The 20,833-nt window shown below is 43.9% G+C and overlaps 1 protein-coding gene across 4 annotated transcripts in view; it reads right to left on the bottom strand.

Moving 5' to 3' along the window:
• Window positions 1-3,956: 3,956 nt before the first annotated feature.
• Window positions 3,957-20,833, bottom strand: part of klhl12 (kelch-like family member 12) — a 53,022-nt gene continuing 36,145 nt past the window's right edge. For all 4 annotated transcript variants that reach the window (XM_072563453.1, XM_072563454.1, XM_072563455.1 and 1 more), the window contains 5 exons: window positions 15,488-15,683; window positions 13,576-13,734; window positions 10,645-10,743; window positions 7,396-7,582; window positions 3,957-4,830 (listed from right to left, as the gene is read on the bottom strand). In XM_072563453.1, coding sequence (XP_072419554.1) covers window positions 4,704-4,830; window positions 7,396-7,582; window positions 10,645-10,743; window positions 13,576-13,734; window positions 15,488-15,683 — 768 coding nt within the window. In that variant the 3' untranslated portion in view covers window positions 3,957-4,703. The remainder of the gene's footprint in view (window positions 4,831-7,395; window positions 7,583-10,644; window positions 10,744-13,575; window positions 13,735-15,487; window positions 15,684-20,833) is intronic.

Here is a 20,833-nt window from a genome sequence, read left to right as displayed (position 1 = left end):
TGGCACAGCAGTAGACATTATTTATTTGGACTGGAGTACAGCTCGTGATAAGGTTTCGCATGGTAGTCTAATCAGTAAAGTTACGTCACATGGGGTTCAAGTGCGCTTGCCAATTGGATACAAAATTGGCTTAACTGCAGAAGACAGAGTGAGTGGAAGACTGCTTTTTTTGGAAGACCTAAAAGACTAGTAGGAGGAGAAAGTGAGGACTGCAAATGCTGGAGATCAGTCGAGTGGGGTGCTAGAAAAGCACATCAGGTCAGGCAGCAGGTGAACCAACGTATCGAGCATAAGCCCTTCATGAGTGATTACGAGCAGTAGTGTTCCATAGGGATTGCTGGGTCCACTTTTGTTATTTATATAAATGATTTTAGGTGCAAATATAGAAGGCATGGTTGGTGGAAGATACCAAATTTGTTGGTACAGTAGACCGGGAAGAAGGTTATCTAATATACAGTAGTCCTGCTGAAAGGTTGCAGCCTGAAACATCAACTGCCTTTTCTGTTCCTTGACTTGCTGTGCTTCTTCCAGTTCCACTCTTTATCCTATCTAATGTTACAAAGACCTCTTAATCAACTGGGTCAATGGGCTGAGGAGTGGCAGATTTTAATTTGGATAAATGTGAGGTATTACATTTTGGTAAATTTAGGGTCTTGGCCAGTATTGTAGAACAGAGACCCAGAGGTTCAGGTGCATAATGCTTTGAAGTTTCCATCGCATGGCGACAGGATGTTTACAAAGTGTTCAGCACACTGCTTCATGGCTCAGATCTTTGAGTATAGGAGTTGGGATGTTGAGGACATTGGTGAGGTCTCTTCTGGAGTACTGTGTGCAGTTCTGGTCACCCTATTATAGGAAGGATATTATTAAGCTGGAGACGTTTAGAAGAAATTTACCAAGATGTTTCTGGGAATGGAAGGTTTGAATTATGAGGAGAGGCTGAATAAGCTGGGACGACTTTTCACTGGAACAGAGGTTAAGGGATAACCTTACAGATTTATAAAATCATGAAGGGTTATAGATAAGGCAAATATCTTTTTTCTTTTGGTCAAGATGTTTAAGGTGGGAGGAGAAAGATTTTAAAGTGAGGGGCAATTTTTTTAAGAATGGTTGGTGTGTGGAATGAACTGTCAGAGGAAATGGTGAATATGGGTACAGTTACATTTTTTTAAAAGCTGTTTGGATAAGTAAATAAGAAGTGTTTGGAGGGCGATGGGCCAAACTCAGGCAGGTGGGCCTAATTTAATTTTGGATTACAGTCTGCATGGAATGGTTGAAGGGTTTGTTTCATGCTGTATAACTCTAGGGCTTCAGTGAAAAAGTGGGACAGTGTCATCAGTTTTTAAAACAGGGCTACAGGTTAACAGTGGATTTTTTTCTTGATGCAGAGGTAGAGGGCAACAGTAGGATTAGTTTATTGATACAATGGATTTTTGATTGTTCCACTCTCTCACCATTACCCTGTATCAGACTAAAACTAACCACATTGTCCCACACTGTCCCCACAGCCCTGTATCAATGTAATTAGTTTCAAATTGATGCAGGGCAAAGAAGAGAGAGTAAAACATTGGGATTGGTTTTTAGATTAATACAGAGCTATGTTTTGTGGTCCCATATGCTGTAAGTTCAGAGTTAAGATTTTATAAATGTAACATGATTTGCAAAACAAGCAATGAACAATAAACTAGAGCTAGGCATTGTAGTTGCTATCAGATTGACACTGGAATATCTCCCTGAAGAGCTGAAACGTTCCCAGGGTGTTGGTGAAGAAGTTGGGAGATAAAGGCTTTGGGACACATGGAATGGTTAAGAGTAACATGTGGAGGCTGCAGTATTCTGGAGTACCACTTTGTTCTGCTTTCTGCCTTGCCAAAACTGGTCAGCAGTCTGATTAGCAAAAGCATTTCTGATTCTCACAAAGCTAAGTCTCTACTTGCAGCCAAATAACTGACTGACATGTAGAAATGTTTTGTCTAACTTCTGCACTTAGAGAGAAATGGAGCTGAATCACATGGAAACAGACTGAGGACTATTCAAGCTTAATCTCTTTTGTGTTGTATTCATGATTATTTTTTGATATTTTCTTTTTAGGAAAATGCCTGTGCGCAATGATATAATGGGTGATCGCAATGGGTGATGCAAAGTCAAACTGATGAAAATATACATTCCAAATACAATTTGACATCAAGCTGAAGAACATTCTACATTCCAACTGCCACTCTCCATTTCCTGTAGTTTCAGTATCCCCCGAGAGTAAGATGGTTACCAAGCAATGTAACAACCACCGCTTCCTCCAAGGCCTTTGCTTGGGTGTGGGGCCAGGTTGACCACAGAGATATATTTGAGATGATGCTGTCTTTCCTTGCTGTAGGTACATGAAAACTATAAAAGGAAATTGAGTTAGCCTAGGAGTGAAAGTCATAGAAAGCCAAAAGCTGCAGCCACTAAAAGTAAGTAATAAGTGGAATAACGAATTTTTAGCTTTTATTCACATGGAACCACTGAAGGAATGCCTCTGTATATTTAGTGTTCAGAATGTTAGTTTGCTCTCAAATTCCTCAAAATAACTGATGAAATTGTGTATTTTGCAAACCAGATTAGTGGATTGTAAATATGGCAGATTTACTTTGTGGTAAGAATTAGTCATCAGACTTCTGGTTCCTCCACTCAGCAGATGTTGGAAACTCTGACAACTGATTTGGTTTCAGCTTATCAAACAAAACAGTGTCAAAGTCAGACCTTTTTCTTGTTTTGAATACTGTGGTGAAAAGTTCATGCTGGCCACCAACTGTGAGCAATGATGGAATTAAAATACCAAGCTTTTAGTTTTTATAAAACTAATTCAAAGAAACCCATCTCACTTGCCACGTTAGTCAAAACAGTGCCACCATCTTGGAAAGGTGGTGGTGGTGGTGACGACAGTGGTCACCTGTGGGAAAGTGTGGAGAATTTAACATTAATATTACAGCTAGCAATCCAAGTTCCAGTATACATCAATGAAGTGCCTTGGCATCCTCACACAAAGGTGCCTGATTAAGAGATGGTTCAGCGTATGCGGCCTGGTGCTAGCTCAGCTTTCCAAGCACTGAGCTTTGACAATGTTCTTGTCCCACTTCCCACCCAGTGTTTTTTTTTTATTATTCAGTGTAAAAATGAGAGGGGTTTTGTCTTGTTCTCAGTTGAAACTATGCAGTATTAATGGACCTGCTGCACATTAGAAGACTGTAATCATGCTGGAACTGGTTTGTCTGGAATGATAATCAAGAATGTGAAAGATTTAAAATGCTATTTTAAAGATTGTGCAGATGGAAACTCTGATGTCAGTAATAAAATATTGGATTGTGACTTGTCATGGTGTCAATTATTTAAATACTGAAGTTTTTTTTCAAATTCTAATCACTTTCACAGTTAATGTATAAAATTCTAGTTTAAAGTTGTGGTTAGAAAGTGAAACTTACTAAACAGCATCAAAGGGGAAGCTAGAGAAGCACACATTAAGAAATGAATAGAAAGCAAGGCTGCTACATTCAGATAAAAGCAGCTTCTGTGTAGCACCAATACCATTTGGACCAGTCAACTTTGTTGTACATTGTGTTTAATACAGAATTCTTTCCATTAAATTTGTATCTTGTTTTCAGCTGAGCATAGTTGGAAAAATTGTTTATTTCCTATCCCCTCATTTACTCCAGATGATTTCCAGAGGGGACTGAAGCTTTTATATAGTTGAGAAATACTGTGTACATTTGAATTGCATCACCCTCTGAGCTGTGTGTAGAATCAAGCTGTTCACAGAGATGAAATGTGGAGGGACAGCAAGCAAGTGGCTTCAGAGTTTGAAAGGTGCTGTCACAGTAACCAGAAAAGTACTGACACTTAGAGCATGGCAAGGGGAAAAAAATAAGAAAACTTGAATATTAAAAATAAGTCTTTGAATATGAACTAGTCCTTCTCTGAGATAAGCTGCTGTAAGGGTTTTTATTGAATTATAGACACTCTCCTATTAGTTCACTTTATCAGTTCATAACAAAGTCACTTTCAATGAAACAGTGCTGGAAAGACCCATTCAGGACAGTTCTCACCATAGCTCAGTCAGTACCACAGTTAAAAACAATGCTTCCAAGTCAGTGCTGATGCTACATTTAAATCTGGCTCTGGCCATCTTCACTGGCATTTTTGTGTTGAGTTGCATTTTCAGCTGTTATTTTTCCACCAATATTGAAAGTTGAGGTGAATTGACTGCAGTACGTTAAGAGTTCTGGTCTTCACTCATCTGTTACCAAGACATGAGATGTGCTTGTATCAAAATGCTTAATGTTAAAATCCTTCAAAGTTCAGCTTGGCTAATAACAGGATGAGGTATAGTCATACCTGTATAAACAGCTTATTCCTGTCCACACTGCTCACCATAACTTCTCAGTGGGCATTGACATGTAAACCAAAACAAATTCTTACATCAATCTGTGGTTTTTAAGTTTCTGAAATATCTACTTCATTTAATCCAGGTTCTTAGCTGCACAGCTTCAACTGTTTTTGTGCAAATTGTTGCTCGTTTCTAAAAGTTTTACAATTAGTTCCATATATTGCACTCTTAAATAGTAAAAAAAAGACACCACAGCTGAAGGCATAGATGAAGCAATGCTGAAACTCTCCAGTTTTGTTTTAGGCTCCATTCCGGTCTGCACCTCTCGCTATTGGGCTGTTCCTCATTTCTCACGTAGCACACACACTCCAGCATCACAGCGTTGGGTTCCCATAGAAGTTACCACGTCCCAGCTGTCAATGATGGGGTCATAATACTCAATGCTGCTCAGCAATGAATTCCCATCGTATCTGTCAAGAATAAACCAGAGAACCTGAGCAATCCACTTCGACCCAATAGAACTTCTGTCAAAGGAAACTAATCTTAATCGGGTAGCTATTTGGTGGAGAACCATGACAAGAACCTGTCCTGACTGATGCCTTGGAATGGCAGCGTACCTCACCAGCAAATACAGTACCTCACTTCACAGCAGTCTCACTGAAACAGCAGCAAGTCAAAGGAACTAGTAGAAGGCCTAACTAAAAGCTTACTCAAAAAGAAACAACAGGATTCAGTGCAGGATTGGATATGAACAGAGGTAATTTGTATGATCTGACATTTATGGAGAGTCTAGGACCAGAGGGCATAATCTCAGAATAAGGTGTTGTATGTTTAGAATCATTACCTGCCTTTCTTTTTTAAGGTTCAATTTCCTACAGTACAGAAACAGGCCCTTCGGCCCAACAAGTCCACACCGACCCTCCATATTTACCCCTGACTAATGCACCTAACACTATGGGCAATTCAGCATGATCAATTCACCTGAACTGCACACCTTTGGATTGTGGGAGGAAACCGGAGGAAACCCACTCGGACACAGGGAGAATATGCCTGTGTGGAGTTTGCAGTCACCTACGGCTGGAATTGAACCCGGGTCCTTGGTGCTGTGAGGCAGCAGTGCTAACCACCGAGCCACCTTGCTTTATGGAATTCTTTGCCACAGAGGAGTGTTGAGGCTGGGTCCTTCAGTCGATTCAAGATTGAGGTGGTTCGATTTATGATGAGTAGAGGAATAAAGGCTTATGTGAAAAAGACACCGAAGTGAATCTGAAGATTATTTAATCAGCAATAATTACATTAGATGGAATCATTCTACTTGAACGGGTCTTACATGATGGTAGGGCCTTTGGGTAGTGTTGTAGAATAGAGATACCTAAGGGTGTAGGTACATAATTCACTGATGTTTTCATCACATATAGAAAGGGTGGTTAAAAAGGCATCTGGCACGCTAGCCTTCATTGCTCAGTCCTTTGAGTACAGGAGTTGGGAACTCATGTTAAGGTTGTGCAGGACAGTGGGTGAGGCCTCTTTTGGAATGCTGCGTCCAGTTCTGGTTATAGAAAGGATATTATCAAGCTGGAGAGAATTCGGAAGAAATTTACCAGATGTTGCTGGGTATGCGAGGTTTGAGTTATAAAGAAAGGTTGGATAGGCGGAGACATTTTTCACTGGAGCGTGGGAGGTTCAGAGGCGATCTAAGACATTTACAAAATAATGAGAGATATAGATGATAGAGTTAATAGTAGTTGTCTTTTTCTAGGATGGGGGTTTTCAAGACTAGGGGACATATTTTTAAGGTAAGAGGAGAAAAGATTTAAAAAAGACATGAGGCAAATTTTTTACATAGAGGGCGGTTCGCATTTGGAATGAACTTCCCGAGAAATCGGTGGATGTGGTTACAATTACAATGTTTAAAAGATATTTGGATAGATACATAAGTAGGAAGGATTTGGAGGAATATGGGCCAGGAGCAGGCAAATGGGATTAGTTTAGTTTAGGATTATGGTTGGCATGGTCTGATTGGACCAAAGGGTCTGTTTCTGTGCTATATGATTATGACTAAGAGCTGACTTGGTTACAGATTTTCTGGAGTGTTTAACCAGCTATTCATAATATAGATTCATATTAAAAGCTGGGTGGGAGGGTGAACTGTGAGAAGGATGCAGAGATATTTCTGTGCGATTTGAACAAGTTGAGCAAGTAGGTCAATGCAGGGCAGATGCAGTATATTGTGGATAAATGTGAGGTTATCCCCTTTGGTAGTAAACAGGAAGGCAGATTATTATCTGAATGGCAAGGGACTGGGAAAAGGGGAGGTGCAATGAGACCTGGGTGTCCTTATATACTAGTCACTGAAAGTAAGCTTGCGGGTGTAGCAGACAGTGAAGCAGGTAAATGGCATGTTGGACTTCCTAGCTAGAAGATTCAAGGACAGGAACAGGGATGTCTTGCTGCACTTGCACAGCTCTTTAGTGAGGCCACACCCGGAATGTTTGCGCAGTTTTGGTCTCCCTATCTGAGGAAAGATGTTCTGGTTATGGAGGGAGTGCATTTATAAAGCATTTGCACATAGCAAAATGCCTCGGAGGGACTTGAGCTAAAGGAGAGAAGGTTAGAAGGACAGAAGTGCTTAATGGAGGAATCCCAGAATGAAAGGTCTAGACTGAAGCTAATGATATAACCATTAATGGAAGTGGCCGAAGGATCAGGATTTGAGGAATGCAGATTCCTAGTGGATTGTGGAGCTGAAATGGTTGCAGAATTAGGGAGAGCCAAGTTCGCAGGGAAATTTAAACAAGATGATACAGTTACCAATGGGGGCAAGAGACATGGGCATGAATAAATGGTCAGAAATAAATAGTCAAAAACAAATACCCATTAAGTATATGGACAGAAACTTAGACAGTGTGTCCTGATTCCAAGTTAATCAATGTTATTCAGGATATTAATTCAATATATAAAACACTCTGCAGGACAATCTGGCAGACTGATAAACGACACTGGAATTGCAACACCTTGGTTGCAATCTGACATACCCAGCAATGGCATATAACCTCCCACGTAGTACAGCTGCTCCCACGTAACATCGAGGTGTTGTCATGTTCGTTACTGTAACCCATGAATCTGTGCGGATGTTATAAGCTTCTACCGAGGCAAGGTGGGCAGTTCCATCAAAGCCTCCGACCACATAAATATGGTCGTTCAGCAACGCCACCCCAGCTCCTAGATGTCAGTAAAGAAAAGGTGTAAAATACAAATCAAACTCCTCCAAGTTCACTTCCATTTTGTTCGACTGAAATAAGATTAGAGCAACTCCACTCCAAAGTGAAAACCTCAGCTCAGATTACTGGAAATCAGATACTGATGAAAAGACCATCAGCTTAAAACATAACTCAGTTCGTCTTTTGCAGACAGTGCGTGAAATCAACACAAGTTTTAAATGGAGAAAGGACAACTTAACTGGTCGCAATGTGATTGGAGAAAAATGAACTGGAAGCAGCCACTTGAAGGTAAATTGGTGTCGGAGTGGTGGGAGGGATTCGGGGAGGAAGCAGAGAAGATTCTGACAAAGGGAAAGCGACAACATATCCCATCCCCTCCATAAACACACCCTGGCTATCAAAGAACATACGCAGTAGGAGAAGGCAGAAAAAAATATCACAAGCTCAAAGCAGCAGAAAACCTGGAGGGGAGGGTCAGGGTCATAGGGCAAGCAGAGGGATCATTGATTGTTTTTAAAAACTATACTTTTGTGTTTAAAGTTTTAAACTAACTTTGCTGGTGAAACACAGCTGTACGAGGGGAGAGTTGGAAGGGATGGTGTAGAGGCGGGAAGTGGAGGGATGGGAGGGGAGGAGAAAAAGAGGGAAGCAAGGGGGCAGAGGGAACAGTGGTTACTGCCAAGTTCAGTGTAGGCACCAACAGTCTGTGCGTGTGTATGTGTCTGCGCGTGCCTGCACACATGCCCCTGTGAGCGTGTTTAGTGTTGAAGTCATCGCTGTGCAGGTTCCATGTGTCCTCTCTGGGCTCAGGACTGATGCTGGGAGCTCTCTGGCAGGACTCGGAGGGGTCACATTTCAGAGCACTGGAGCAGTCTCAAGGTTTGGGGGAAATTGCTGCAAAATGGCATTAACCTGGTCAGGGAAGAAGCTGAAGTACTGTAAACTAAAGAGTACAAACCTCACAACACTCAACAAGATTTCTGATCCTAATAACGTAGCAAAGCCTTAAACTTTACACATAGCCTCCCTATATGGAAAGGGTTGATAAGGACATTACTGGTGAAATGTGCCATTCCTGTCAAAGAAAAACTGGTGAGGCTGGAATTATACTACGGGAACAGGACAGTCAGATGGAATTGAGGTGTATAAAATTAGCAGGTACCGTCACTGAATGGACAGGGAAGAGATGAATAAATGGGAACCACATACTTGAATTCATTGACGGAATGATTAGAAGAGGGGTGAGAAATATTTTCACCAGTGGTGGTGGGGACTGGAACACACTGCTCGATAGGTGGTAGAGACAGAAACCTTCAATGTGTTTGAAAACAAATCCTTGGATATGCACACTATCCTACAGGCTATAGTCAAAGAGCTGCACTTTATTATCAGAATGTTTGCTCTCTGGTAATTTTCTATGTTAAACAGACCACATACAACTCATTCTTCCAACCCATTTTATTTCCTGAAAAATTTTGCAAAGTTTCTCCTATTCCTCCCAAAGGTGACTCTACAAAGTCTACAGTGCTGTCCGTCATCAACAGATACATGGATGGATAGAACACTTGTATCATCCAAGTAGGAATGATCATGTCTCATTTAATCCTCTTCATCTGGACTGATGCTGACTGCACCATCTCTAACCAGGTATTGGTTCACTGTACTGTCCACCACAATGCTGGATATTTTAGCAGAGGATCTCTATCGCTTGTTGATGAGTGTAGGAAGAAGGGATAACTTCATCTCAAAGTCTTACACATAAAGGCAGCTCAAACCATGCCTGCTCACGCTGAACAGAGTAATTTATTTTGACACAGTAGATGAGGTGGTTGGATGTACATCTACTGTGTCCGCTGCTCTCAGTGTGGTCTCCTCTACATCAGGAAACTGAATACCAACTTGCAGGACGTTTCAGGGAACATCTCTGGGACACATACCCAACAACCCTACTGCCCTGTGACTGACCACTTCAACTCCCCCTCTCACTCCACCAAGGACATGTAGGTCCCGGGCCTCCTCCACTGCCAAATCCAAGGCATCCAACAACTGGAGGAAGAACACCTCATATTCCTCCTTGGGACCCTTCAGCCACACGGCATCAACATTGTCTTTACTAGTTTTCAAAACTCAACTCCCTCCAGATCCTTCCCTCCAACTCGTCACCGCCTCCCCTTGAGATCTGTCCATCTTCCCACCTATCTGCTCCATCCCCCCCACTGACCTGTCACAATCACCCCACACCTGCATCCACCCATCACCTTCCCAGCTACCTCCACCTCCCTCCCCCAGCTCCACCCCCACCCCCACATTTATCTCTCAGACCCGTTCCCTCCTCCACATTCCTGATGAAGGGCTTATGCCCGAAACAGACTCTCCTGCTCTATACTCGGTGGAGTTTAGAAGGATGACTGGGGGGAGTCTGACTGAAACTTACAGAATACTGAACTGCCTGGACAGAGTGGATGTTGGGAAGATGTTTCCATTGGCAGAAGAGACAGGGACCGGAGGACACAGCCCAAGAGTAAAGGGAAGATTCTTTAGAATGGAGAGAAGGAAAAACTTCTTCAGTCAGAGAGGCGAATCTGTGGACTTGATTGCCAAGGGGAGAAAGTGGGAAAATGGGGTTGAGAAACCTATCGGAAATGATCAGATGGCAAAGCAGACTTGATGGGCTGAATGGCCTAATTTTTGCTCCTATGGTCGTACGGACTTATCATGTTAGTGTAACAATCGAGATTCTGCAGGTGATTAAATTAACTCTAGGGGTCAACTCAGAGAGTTCAGCACAGAGTAACTAACCCTAGGGGTCAGCTCCAAGAGCTTCAACTCAGAAATAAGAGGAAAACTGCAGATTCTCAGCTGTGGATTTTGCTAAAGTGCTGACATTGATGTGCAGTAGGACAAGGTCATCGAGCAAAAGCTTTGAAAGGACGATATCTTTGCAACCAATCACTGAATGAACTCTGAAAGTAAGGACAGAATGGGAGATAGTAGTGCTGAGGCCTACAAGACCACTTTTTAAAACAGTTGCCCGTTTTTAAACCAGTCCACGTTCTTGCCTACCTGATCGCTTGGTAGCCATCGGTGTGACATGTGTCCAGTGCCCTGTATGTGGGTCGTACCTCTCCACAGAGCTCAAGATATTTATCCCATCGTAGCCACCTGGAACAAGACCAAGTGGATTGCAATATGCCATAGAACACTCAGTATACAGCAGACAGAGCAGAGAGGCTTCGAGAATCATTTCCCCCAAACTTACTCAATATAGGCAAGGTACCAGAGGCTCACAAAAGTTGTACCATTATTCTAAACAAAATGTGGGTGTGAAATAGACCCTATATCTGTAGGCTGATTGGTCGGCCCTGAGTGAAGGGCAAATTGCTAGGATCAATAGCAAGAGATGGGTTGAGGAAGCAAAGAGTAGGCCGCATTGGGTACGGGGAATGGGCTCTGTGGTTAGCACTGCTGCACCACAGGAACTCCCCACATACATTCAGGACATCACCCACATCCTCTACCTCCTCCAAGACTTCAGTTTTCCCTGGTCACCAACACCTGATCTTCACCATGGACATCCAATCCCTATATACCTCCATCCGCCATTTCTTCCTCTCCCAATGTCCCTACCAGTACCCTTCCACTGACACTCTCATTCATTTGGCTGAACTGGTCCTCGCCCTCAACAATTTCTCCTTCATATTACATTGGTTTCCTCATTTCCCCTCCCCACACCTTACCCCAGTTCCAACCTTCCATCTCAGCACCGCCCTCATGATCTGTCCTACCTGTCCATTTTCCTTCCCACCTCGCTGCTCCACCTTCCCCTCCAACCTAACACTTTTACCCCCACCTCCACCCACCTATCACACTCTCAGCTACCTTCTGCTCAGCCTCACCCCCCCTCCCATTTATCTCTCCACCCCCTTAGGCTCCCAGCCTCATTCCTGATGAAGGGCTTTGCCCGAAATGTCGATTTTCTGGCTCCTCGGATGCTGCCTGACCTGCTGTGCTTTTCCAGCACCACACTCTCCACCCAGGTTCAATTCCAGCCTTAAGCAACTATGCGAAGTTTACACATTCCCCCTGTGTCTGCATGGGTTTCCTCCGGGCATTCTGGTTTCCACCCACAGTCCAAAGGCATGCAGATTAGGAGGTTTGGCCATGGGAAATGCAGGATTACAGGAATAGGCTGGGGTGGGGGGGTGGGGGCTGAGTTTGGGTGGGATGCTCGTCAGAGGGTCAGTGTGAACCTGTTGGGCTCAGTGGCCTGTTTCCCGCATTGTGAGGATTCTATAACAAGAAGTGTTTAGAACTAATAGATGAACATGTCTCTGGATCAGGGGGCTTGCTTCATCATCATTGCCGATACACCAGATTGGAGGAGGTGGTACAGGTGTCTTTTAAACAAGATGCATGAACAGTCCCAGCGGAAACCAGAGCTGCCTACTCACTGACCACAAGCCGGTCCCTCAGGAATACTTAAATGAGCTGTGCAAGCTATAATCGTTTGGGTTAACCTTGCCCTCCCACAAGCCAGAATCTCTCCTTTTACACCCATCGCTGCCTGTAGTCATGTTAAAAAAAAGGCCGCAAAAATGAGAGACAAGCTGCTGAAAAATCTACAAAATTTATGATGGAGCAGAAGTTAAATTATTTTAATAAAGAATTGTGTGACCCCAACTATGTGCAGCCAATAGGGAGAAACAAGCAATAGACAGCGGCACTGAGGGAATTCAGAGGGATGAGAGCATGATCATGTCTGACTAATCGTCATACTTTATGACATCATCTCAAGTTGCTTCTGGCAGTCTTTTTTGGGTACTTTCCCTTGACTTTAAAATGACTTTTAATAAATTTCCACATAAAATTCTAAGCTCTGGGGCACAAGCTTAACCTTGGAAATGGTTGAAAGACCGGGAATGTGTTGTAGTTATTGGAGATGTACTGATGCAGAGATGGGATAAGTGAACAGAGGGTAGGAGGAACACTGAGTTAGTGCTCTCAGTCCAACAGAAGCAGCAACAGGAACTAGCAGGAGGGCAGATGGGCTGATCAGTGGCAAATGGAATTCAATCCAGCCAAGTCTGAGGTGATGCATTGATGAACTGTAGGATCCTGGGAGCACTAAGGATCAGAGGGACCTTGGTGTACATGTCAACTGATCCCTTAAGGTATCAGAAAAGGTAGATAAAATAGTTAAGAAGGAATAAAAGATACTTGTTTTTATTAGTTGAGGCATAGGGAGGTGATGCTGGAACTGTATAAAATGTTGGTTATGTGCAGTTCTGGAACCCATATTACAAGTGAGAGGTGACTGCACTGGAGAGGGTGCAGAGGAGATTTCCCAGGATGTTGCCTGGACTGGAGAGCTTCAGTTGTGAAGAGAAATTAGAGAGTCTCTTCTCCAAGGAGAACAGCCACAGACGAAGGAGGGACATGCTGGAGATGCATGAAATTTACGAGGGGCACAGACAACGTAGACAAGAAGAAACTTTGTCCTTGATGGAAGGATCAATGACTGGGAGAGGGCTGATTTAATGTAAGGCACAGAAGGTTTCGAGATGTGAGGAAACTTTTTTTCACCCAAATGAGGGTGGGAATCTGGAACACACAGTCTGCAAGGGTGGGAGAGGCAGAAATCTTGGCTAAATGCAAGAAATACTTAGATGTGCACTTGTGATATATGGGCCAAGCACTGGAAAATGAGATTAGAATAGTTCAGTGGTTTTGACTTGTCGCGCCAAATTGCTTTTTTCTGTACTTTAGACCTCTGTGACTGTAGAACAGCTAAAACAAATAAAGAAATAACACAAGAAAGACTCCCAAAGCTCCTCCATGTGACAACCAAATGAAGACATAACTGACTGAAGCTCACTAACATTCCATGTTAACAATCACACATGGTTGATGGTTTAAAATTAGTTTAAAAATATAATAAATATCAAGGATAGGCCTGACAAAAGCGTAAGAATACAGTTAAGCATCTTAACCTACCAAGACAGTAAATGACTCCATTAGCCACAACAAGACCAGCGCCCTCTCGCGCAGTCTGCATGTCACCCAGCATACTCCACTGGTCAATGTTGGGGTCATATCGCTCCATACTTGTGTGCCGTCTGCTGCCATCAAATCCACCAGCCACATAGATCATATCTGTGACAGAGAGAATTGCAGGGTTTGCGACAAAGCAAGGATGCAGTTACAGCCGCTACTGAAATGATAATTCGAAAACATCCAGAAGGTTGCAGAAGGGTGTGAAAGAAGGCAGCAATGTGGAGGGTAGCAGAAAGAGATAGCTGGAAGCAGGGTGTGAGGATGCTGCCTGTAAAAGGGGAAGTTTAACATTGAGGAAACATTGGGTGGGTGAAACAGAGTCTGATGGAAGATCAAAGTATACCATATGCAGGTAGGGTTGATAAAAAGGACCTAATTCCACAGCAAAGAGGCCCATAATCAGATGCATCAATTTAAAGTAATTTGGAGAAGGATGATAGGAAAGTCATACTGATGCTTTAGCTTAGGGGCGGTGGAGGTCTCTATCTGAAAGGATGCTTCAGGCAGAAATACTCCCCATGTTTACAAAACATTTGGATAGGCCCCCAAGGAGCCATTGAGGATAGGTCTCAACACTCCATACCAAGAACTGAAATGTTGGATTCTGCTGCAGAATTACCCTCAGTCAGCTTGGCCATGAGGGCTGAATATATTGCTGCATGAGGCAGTGGGGAAAGAGGAGTGCAAGAGAGAGAGAGAGAAAATGGGTGCGAGAAAGAGAGAGTGTGCACAAAACAAAAGAGAAAAATGAGACAGATTAGGGAATGGGAGGGAGCAAGAGCAAGATAGTGAGGGTATGGAAAAGAAAGAGCAAGTGCATGAAACAGTGACAGCGAGAGGGAGCATGTCAGAGAAAGTAATAGCGAGTGCACAAGAGCGAGACGAAGCACATGAGAGACAGACAAAGAGAAACAGCAAGAGCACCAGAGAGAGGGAGGGAGAAAGTGAAAGAAAAAGAACGCACAAGAGCAGGGGAGGGAGAGGGAGAGGGAACATGAGAGAGCATAAATTGGAAAAGATTCAGAAAAGATTTACCAGATGTTGCTGGGAATGAAGGGTTGAAGTTAAAAGGAGAGGCTGGATAGGCTGTGACATTTTCCCCTGGAGTGTCTATAAGGTCACCCCTGAGCTTCTGAGGTTTATTAAGTCGTGAAGGGCATCGATAAGGTGAATCACAGGTGTCTTTTCCCTAGGGTGAGGGATTTCAAGATTAGGGGCATATTTTTAAGGTGAGAGGAGAAAGATCTTAAAACGACATGAGTGGTTATTTTGTTTTTGTTTACAGAGTATTTCGTGCATGGAATGAACTGCCAGAGGAAGTGGTGGATGTGAGTACAGTTACAATGTTTAAACGATATTTGAATAAATACATGAATAAGAAATGTTTGAAGGAATGTGGAGCAAGTGCAGGCAGGTGGGACTAGTTTAGTTTGGGATTATGGGATTGGGATTTGGACCAAAGGGTCTGCTTCCATGCTGTATGACGACAAGAATGCGTGGGACAGAAAGTCAGCGCTAGTGTGCAAAAGAGAACACAAGAGAGCAAGATAAAGAGTGAGGGTGCAAAGAGGGAGAGTGCGAAACAGCGAGAGGGAGACAGAAAGTGAGAGAGAATGAGGAAAAAAAAAGCAAGCGTAGCTTTGATCCAGCTCAGTTGAGGAACTGTTCCCATTACAAACCAGTGACCTTTCTGTGAACCCTATCTCCCATCTCTTCCCCACACAGTACACTTAGTTATTGTGGAAATCTTCCAAAGCAACCACTCTATATGGCGATCTAATCAAGGCTGTAGTTTTCAAGGGATGATAAATTTGAACACTTTTTTCACCTCAGCACTGAAGCGATTCCTCACCTCCAAGTGTTGTCGCTCCAGCCAAGCCTCGGCGCACATTCATCGGGGCCACCGAGTACCAGACACCATCTTCATCTGAGGTGTAGTCCAGGCATTCTACCGAGCTAAGTCTTGAGCGACCATCATAGCCTCCAATCACGTAAATACGATCATTCAATGACACTGTGGCCACATACCTACGTTTCCGAGTGATGCTCTGTGGGGAATGAAGCAAACAGGAGGTAAAAACACTGCCAAGGGCAGACAGGTCAATCTGCATCTCTGGATGGAAGAATCAGACATTTCCATTGCACCCTCTTCTTCAGAACACAAGGTCAAATGGTTGAACAGTTCTTTGCTCCCCTGACTGACTGACTTTCTTGCCAGTATTTCCAATATTTTATTTCAGATTTGAAATTTGATGCTTTGATTGAAGTGTTAATAGAGCAGAAATCATTAAAAGCAAAACGTCATTGGTTTAAGTGTTTTGGTACATGTCACAGGCTGAAGAATAAAACATTCCATTTCAGACACTGTAAATCAGCATTAAGGATATCCTAGTCATGTGTACCACAGCCAGATACAGGGTAAAGTCATCCTCTACCTTTCCCCAACCCCAGAATGCCACAAGTGGGACATTACTTTCCAAGAATTTTCATGTTCGCCAAACTAGGCATTGTACTGCATGTTAGTGCACAGCAAATTGAGATTAGATTTAGACTGGAAGTAAGGAAAGAAGGGTATATGACACATCAGAGCACCCCAATTGTTGCCAATTACAGATGCTCCCTAATTTACAAACACTTGTACGAAGGAACGTAATCTATTTCAGATTTTTAAAATTTCATTAGGAAGATTTCCTGTACTAAGTGAATGGTTCCTTTACATTTTCCCGCAAAGTATTCTGACTTGCACACAAATTAACATGCCAGCAGACTCCAGAATGAAACGCATTTCTAAGTGTGGACACTGTATCATGTAGGGGAATACAGCAACCAACTTACATATAGTACAGTCCCAAATTTTGACAATGAGAGTTTATTTGTTTTACTGTTGTTGGTCAAAAGGTATGTATTTACCAGAACAGTGGGCAGAACTTTCCTCGGTGCATCGTCAAAATAACCATTATGGCAGAGAGGCGCCAATCAGTCCATCAAATCCATGCTGGGAAATTCTGCCATTTCTGGGATTCAAACCACATTTAGAGCCTTACTGTTATAGAACATAGAACGCTATAGCGCAGTACAGGCCCTTCGGCCCTCGATGTTGTGCCAACCTGTGAAATTAATCTGATGCCCATCTAACCTTCACCATTCCATTATTACCTATATGTATGTCCAATGCCCATTTAAATGCCCTTAATGTCAGCGAGTCTACTGTTGCAGGCAGGCTGTTCCATGCCCCTACTACTCTGAGTAAAGAAACTACCCCGATATCTACCCTAAATCTATCACCCCTCAATTTAAAGCTATGCCCCCTCGTGTTAGCCTTCATCACCCGAGGAAAAAAGGCTCTCACTGTCCACCCTATCTAACCCTCTGATTATCATATACGTCTCATTTAAGTCACCTCTCAACCTTCTTCTCTCCAACAAAAAGAGACTCACTTCCCTCAGCCTTTCCTTGTAAGGCCCTCCTTCCATACCAGGCAACATCCTAGTAAATCTTCTCTGAACCCTTTCCAAAGCTTCCACATCCTTCCTATAATGCGGTGACCAGAACTATATGCCATACTCCAGGTGCAGCCTTACCAGTGCCTTGTACAGCTGCAGCATGACCTCATGGCTCCAAAACTCAATCCCCCTACAATAAACGCCAACACACCATTTGCCTTCTTAACAACTCTACCAACCTGGGTAGCAACTTTCAAGGATTAATGCACCTGGACACAGAGATCTCTCTGTTCATCTACACTGCCAAGAAGTTTACCATTAGCCCAATACTCTGCATTCCTGTTGCTTCTTCCAAATTAACTACCTCACACTTTGCCACATTAAACTCCATTTGCCACTTCTCAGCCCAGCTCTGTATTTTATCTATGTCTCTGTAACCCACAATTATCCTTCTCCACTATTCACAACTCTGCCTACCTTAGTGTCATCTGTAAATTTATTAACCCATCCTTCTATGCCCACATCCAGATCATTTATAAAAATGACAAACAGTAGTTGCCCCAACACAGATCCTTGCGGTACACTACTGGTAACTGAGCTCCAAGATGAACATTTCCCATCAACCACCACCCTCTGTCTTCTTTCAGCGAGCCAATTTCTGATCCAAACTGCTAAATCACCTTCAATCCCGACACACTGTGGTTTGTGCAACAGCTTACCTTGTGGAACCTTATCAATATTTTATATTTTAAACCAGTCAGTCACACAACGACATAAAAATCATGGGATCTTTTAGGTGTATCCTCAGGTTAATGCCATACTGGAAGGACAATTCCTCCTCCAGTACAGCACTTTGTGACAACCTAGATTTGCTGCTCAAGATTTGCGAGCAGTATTTGTACTGCAGCGTTCTGATTCAGAGGCAGATGTGCTACCCACTCAGTCACAGCTGGTACCTAAGGAAGAAAACACCTTGTGTGGATATTAGTTCTAGGATTTCCATCCTTGTAATGAGGTCATTGTTGGTATGATCATCATTTATGATCTTTGTTTATCCCAAGAAGATGGTGGTCACAGAGTCATACAGCACGGAAACAGACCCTTTGGTCCAATCAAACCATGCCAACCATCCTCCCAAAATAAATTATCCCATCTGTCTGTGCTTGGCCCATATCCCTCCAAACATTTCTTATTCACGCACATATCCAAATCTCTTAAAATATTGTAACTGCACCAATATCCACCACTTCCCCGGAAAGTTCACTCCATGTACCAACCATTCTCTGTATAATAAAAGGGGGCAAGGAGGAGAGCGCTAGTTATAGGAGACTCTATAGTTAGAGGGACAGACAGGCAGTTCTGTGGACATGGGCGAGACTCTCGGATGGTTTGTTGCCTCCTGGGTGCCAGGGTCCGAGACGTCTCGGACGGTGTCTTCAGATGTGGAAGGCTCCTTTAGGGCCTTGGATAGAGGTGAGGGAGGAAGTGTGGGCGCAGGTTTTACAGTTCCTGCGATGGCAGGGGAAAGTGCCAGGATTGGAGGGTGGGTTGTTTGGGGGCGTGGACCTGACCAGGTAGTCGCAGAGGGAACGGTCTTTGCGGAAGGCGGAAAGGGGTGGGGAGGGAAATATATCCCTGGTAGTTGGGTCTGTTTGGAGGTGGCGGAAATGTCGGTGGATGATTTGGTTTATGCAATAGTTGGTAGGGTGGAAGGTGAGCACCAGGGGCGTTCTGTCCTTGTTACGGTTGGAGGGGTGGGGTCTGAGGGCGGAGGTGCGGGATGTAAACGAGCACATCCATCAAAGTTTTACTTGCACATCCACTAATATCATTTATTGTATCCGTTGCTCCCGATGCGGTCTCCTCTACATTGGGGAGACTGGGCGCCTCCTAGCAGAGCGCTTTAGGGAACATCTCCGGGACACCCGCACCAATCAACCACACCGCCCCATTGCCCAACATTTCAACTCCCCCTCCCACTCTGCCGAGGACATGGAGGTCCTGGGCCTCCTTCACCGCCGCTCCCTCACCACCAGACGCCTGGAGGAAGAACGCCGCATCTTCCGCCTCGGAACATTTCAACCCCAGGGCATCAATGTGGACATCAACAGTTTCCTCATTTCCCCTTCCCCCACCTCACCCTAGTTTTAAACTTCCAGCTCAGTAACTGTCTCCTTGACTTGTCCGGACTTGTCCTACCTGCCTATCTCCTTTTCCACCTATCCACTCCACCCTCTCCTCCTTGACCTATCACCTTCATCCCCTCCCCCACTCACCCATTGTACTCTATACTCCTTTCTCCCACCCCCACCCTCCTCTAGCTTATCTCTCCACACTTCAGGCTCACTGCCTTTATTCCTGATGAAGGGCTTTCGAAGCTACTTGGATGCTGCCTGAACTGCTGTGCTCTTCCAGCACCACTAATCCAGAATCAAGTGTGTATACTTCAACGCAAGGAGTATCAGAAATAAGGTGGGTGAAATTAAGGTGTGAATCGGTACCTGGGACTACGATGTTGTGGCCATCACGGAAACATGGATAGAAGAGGGACAGGAATGGTTGTTGGAGGTTCCTGGTTACAGATGTTTCAGTAAGATTGGAGGGGGGGGGGGGGGGTGGCGTTGCTAATTAGAAATGGTATAACGGCTGCAGAATGGCAGTTCGAGTGGGATCTGCCTTTGGAGATAGTATGGGCTGAAGTCAGAAATAGGAAAGAAGTCACCTTGTTGGGTGTTTACTATAGGCCCCCCAATAGCAGCAGAGATGTGGAGAAACAGATTGGAAAACAGATTTTGGAAAGGTGCAGAAGCCACAGGGTAGTAGTCATGGGTGATTTCAACTTCCCAAATATTGGTTGGAAGCTCTTTAGATCAAGTAGATTGGATGGGGCGGTGTTTGTGCAGTGTATCCAGGAAGCTTTTCTAACTCAGTATGTAGATTGTCCAACCAGAGGGGAGGCCATATTGGATTTGGTACTTGGTAACGAACCGGGACAAGTGATGGGCTTGTTTAGTGGGTGAGCATTTTGGTGATGGTGACCACAATTCTGTGACTTTCACCTTGGTTATGGAGAGAGATAGGTGCGTGCAACAGGATAGGTTTTACAATTGGGCGAAGGGTAAATACGATGCTGTAAGACAGGATCTGAGGAGCATAAATTGGGAGCATAGGCTGTCAGGGAAGGATGTCGTTGAAATGTGGAACTTTTTCAAGGAACAGATACGACGTGTCCTTGATATGTATGTACCTGTCAGGCAGGAAAGAGATGGTCGTGTGAGGGAACCTTGGTTGACGAGGGAGGTTGAATGTTGTGTAAGGAGGAAGAAGGAGGCTTACATAAGGCTGAGGAAACAAGGTTCAGACAGAGCAGTGGAGGGATACAGGATAGCCAGGAGGAAGCTGAAGAAAGGGATTAGGAGAGCTAAGAGAGGGCATGAAAAATCCTTGGTGGATAGGATCAAGGATAACCCCAAGGCATTTTATGCGTATGTGAGAAACCTGAGAATGACGAGAACGAGGGTAGGTCCGATCAAGGACAGTATTGGGAGACTGTGTATTGAGTTGGAAGAGATAGGAGAGGTCTTGAACAAGTACTTCTCTTCAGTATTTACGAACGAGAGGGACCGTATTGTTGAAGAGGAGAGTGTGAAACGGACTGTTAAGCTAGAAGAGATACCTGTTAGGAAGGAAGATGTGTTGGACATTTTGAACAACTTGAGGATAGACAAGTCCCCCGGGCCTGACGGGATATATCC

This window comes from Chiloscyllium punctatum, chromosome 45 (assembly GCF_047496795.1).
Source record: "Chiloscyllium punctatum isolate Juve2018m chromosome 45, sChiPun1.3, whole genome shotgun sequence".
In the NCBI taxonomy this organism is placed as follows: Eukaryota; Metazoa; Chordata; class Chondrichthyes; order Orectolobiformes; family Hemiscylliidae; genus Chiloscyllium; species Chiloscyllium punctatum.
Note: the sequence above shows the minus strand (reverse complement) of the source record. Positions and strands in the feature narration are given on the sequence as shown.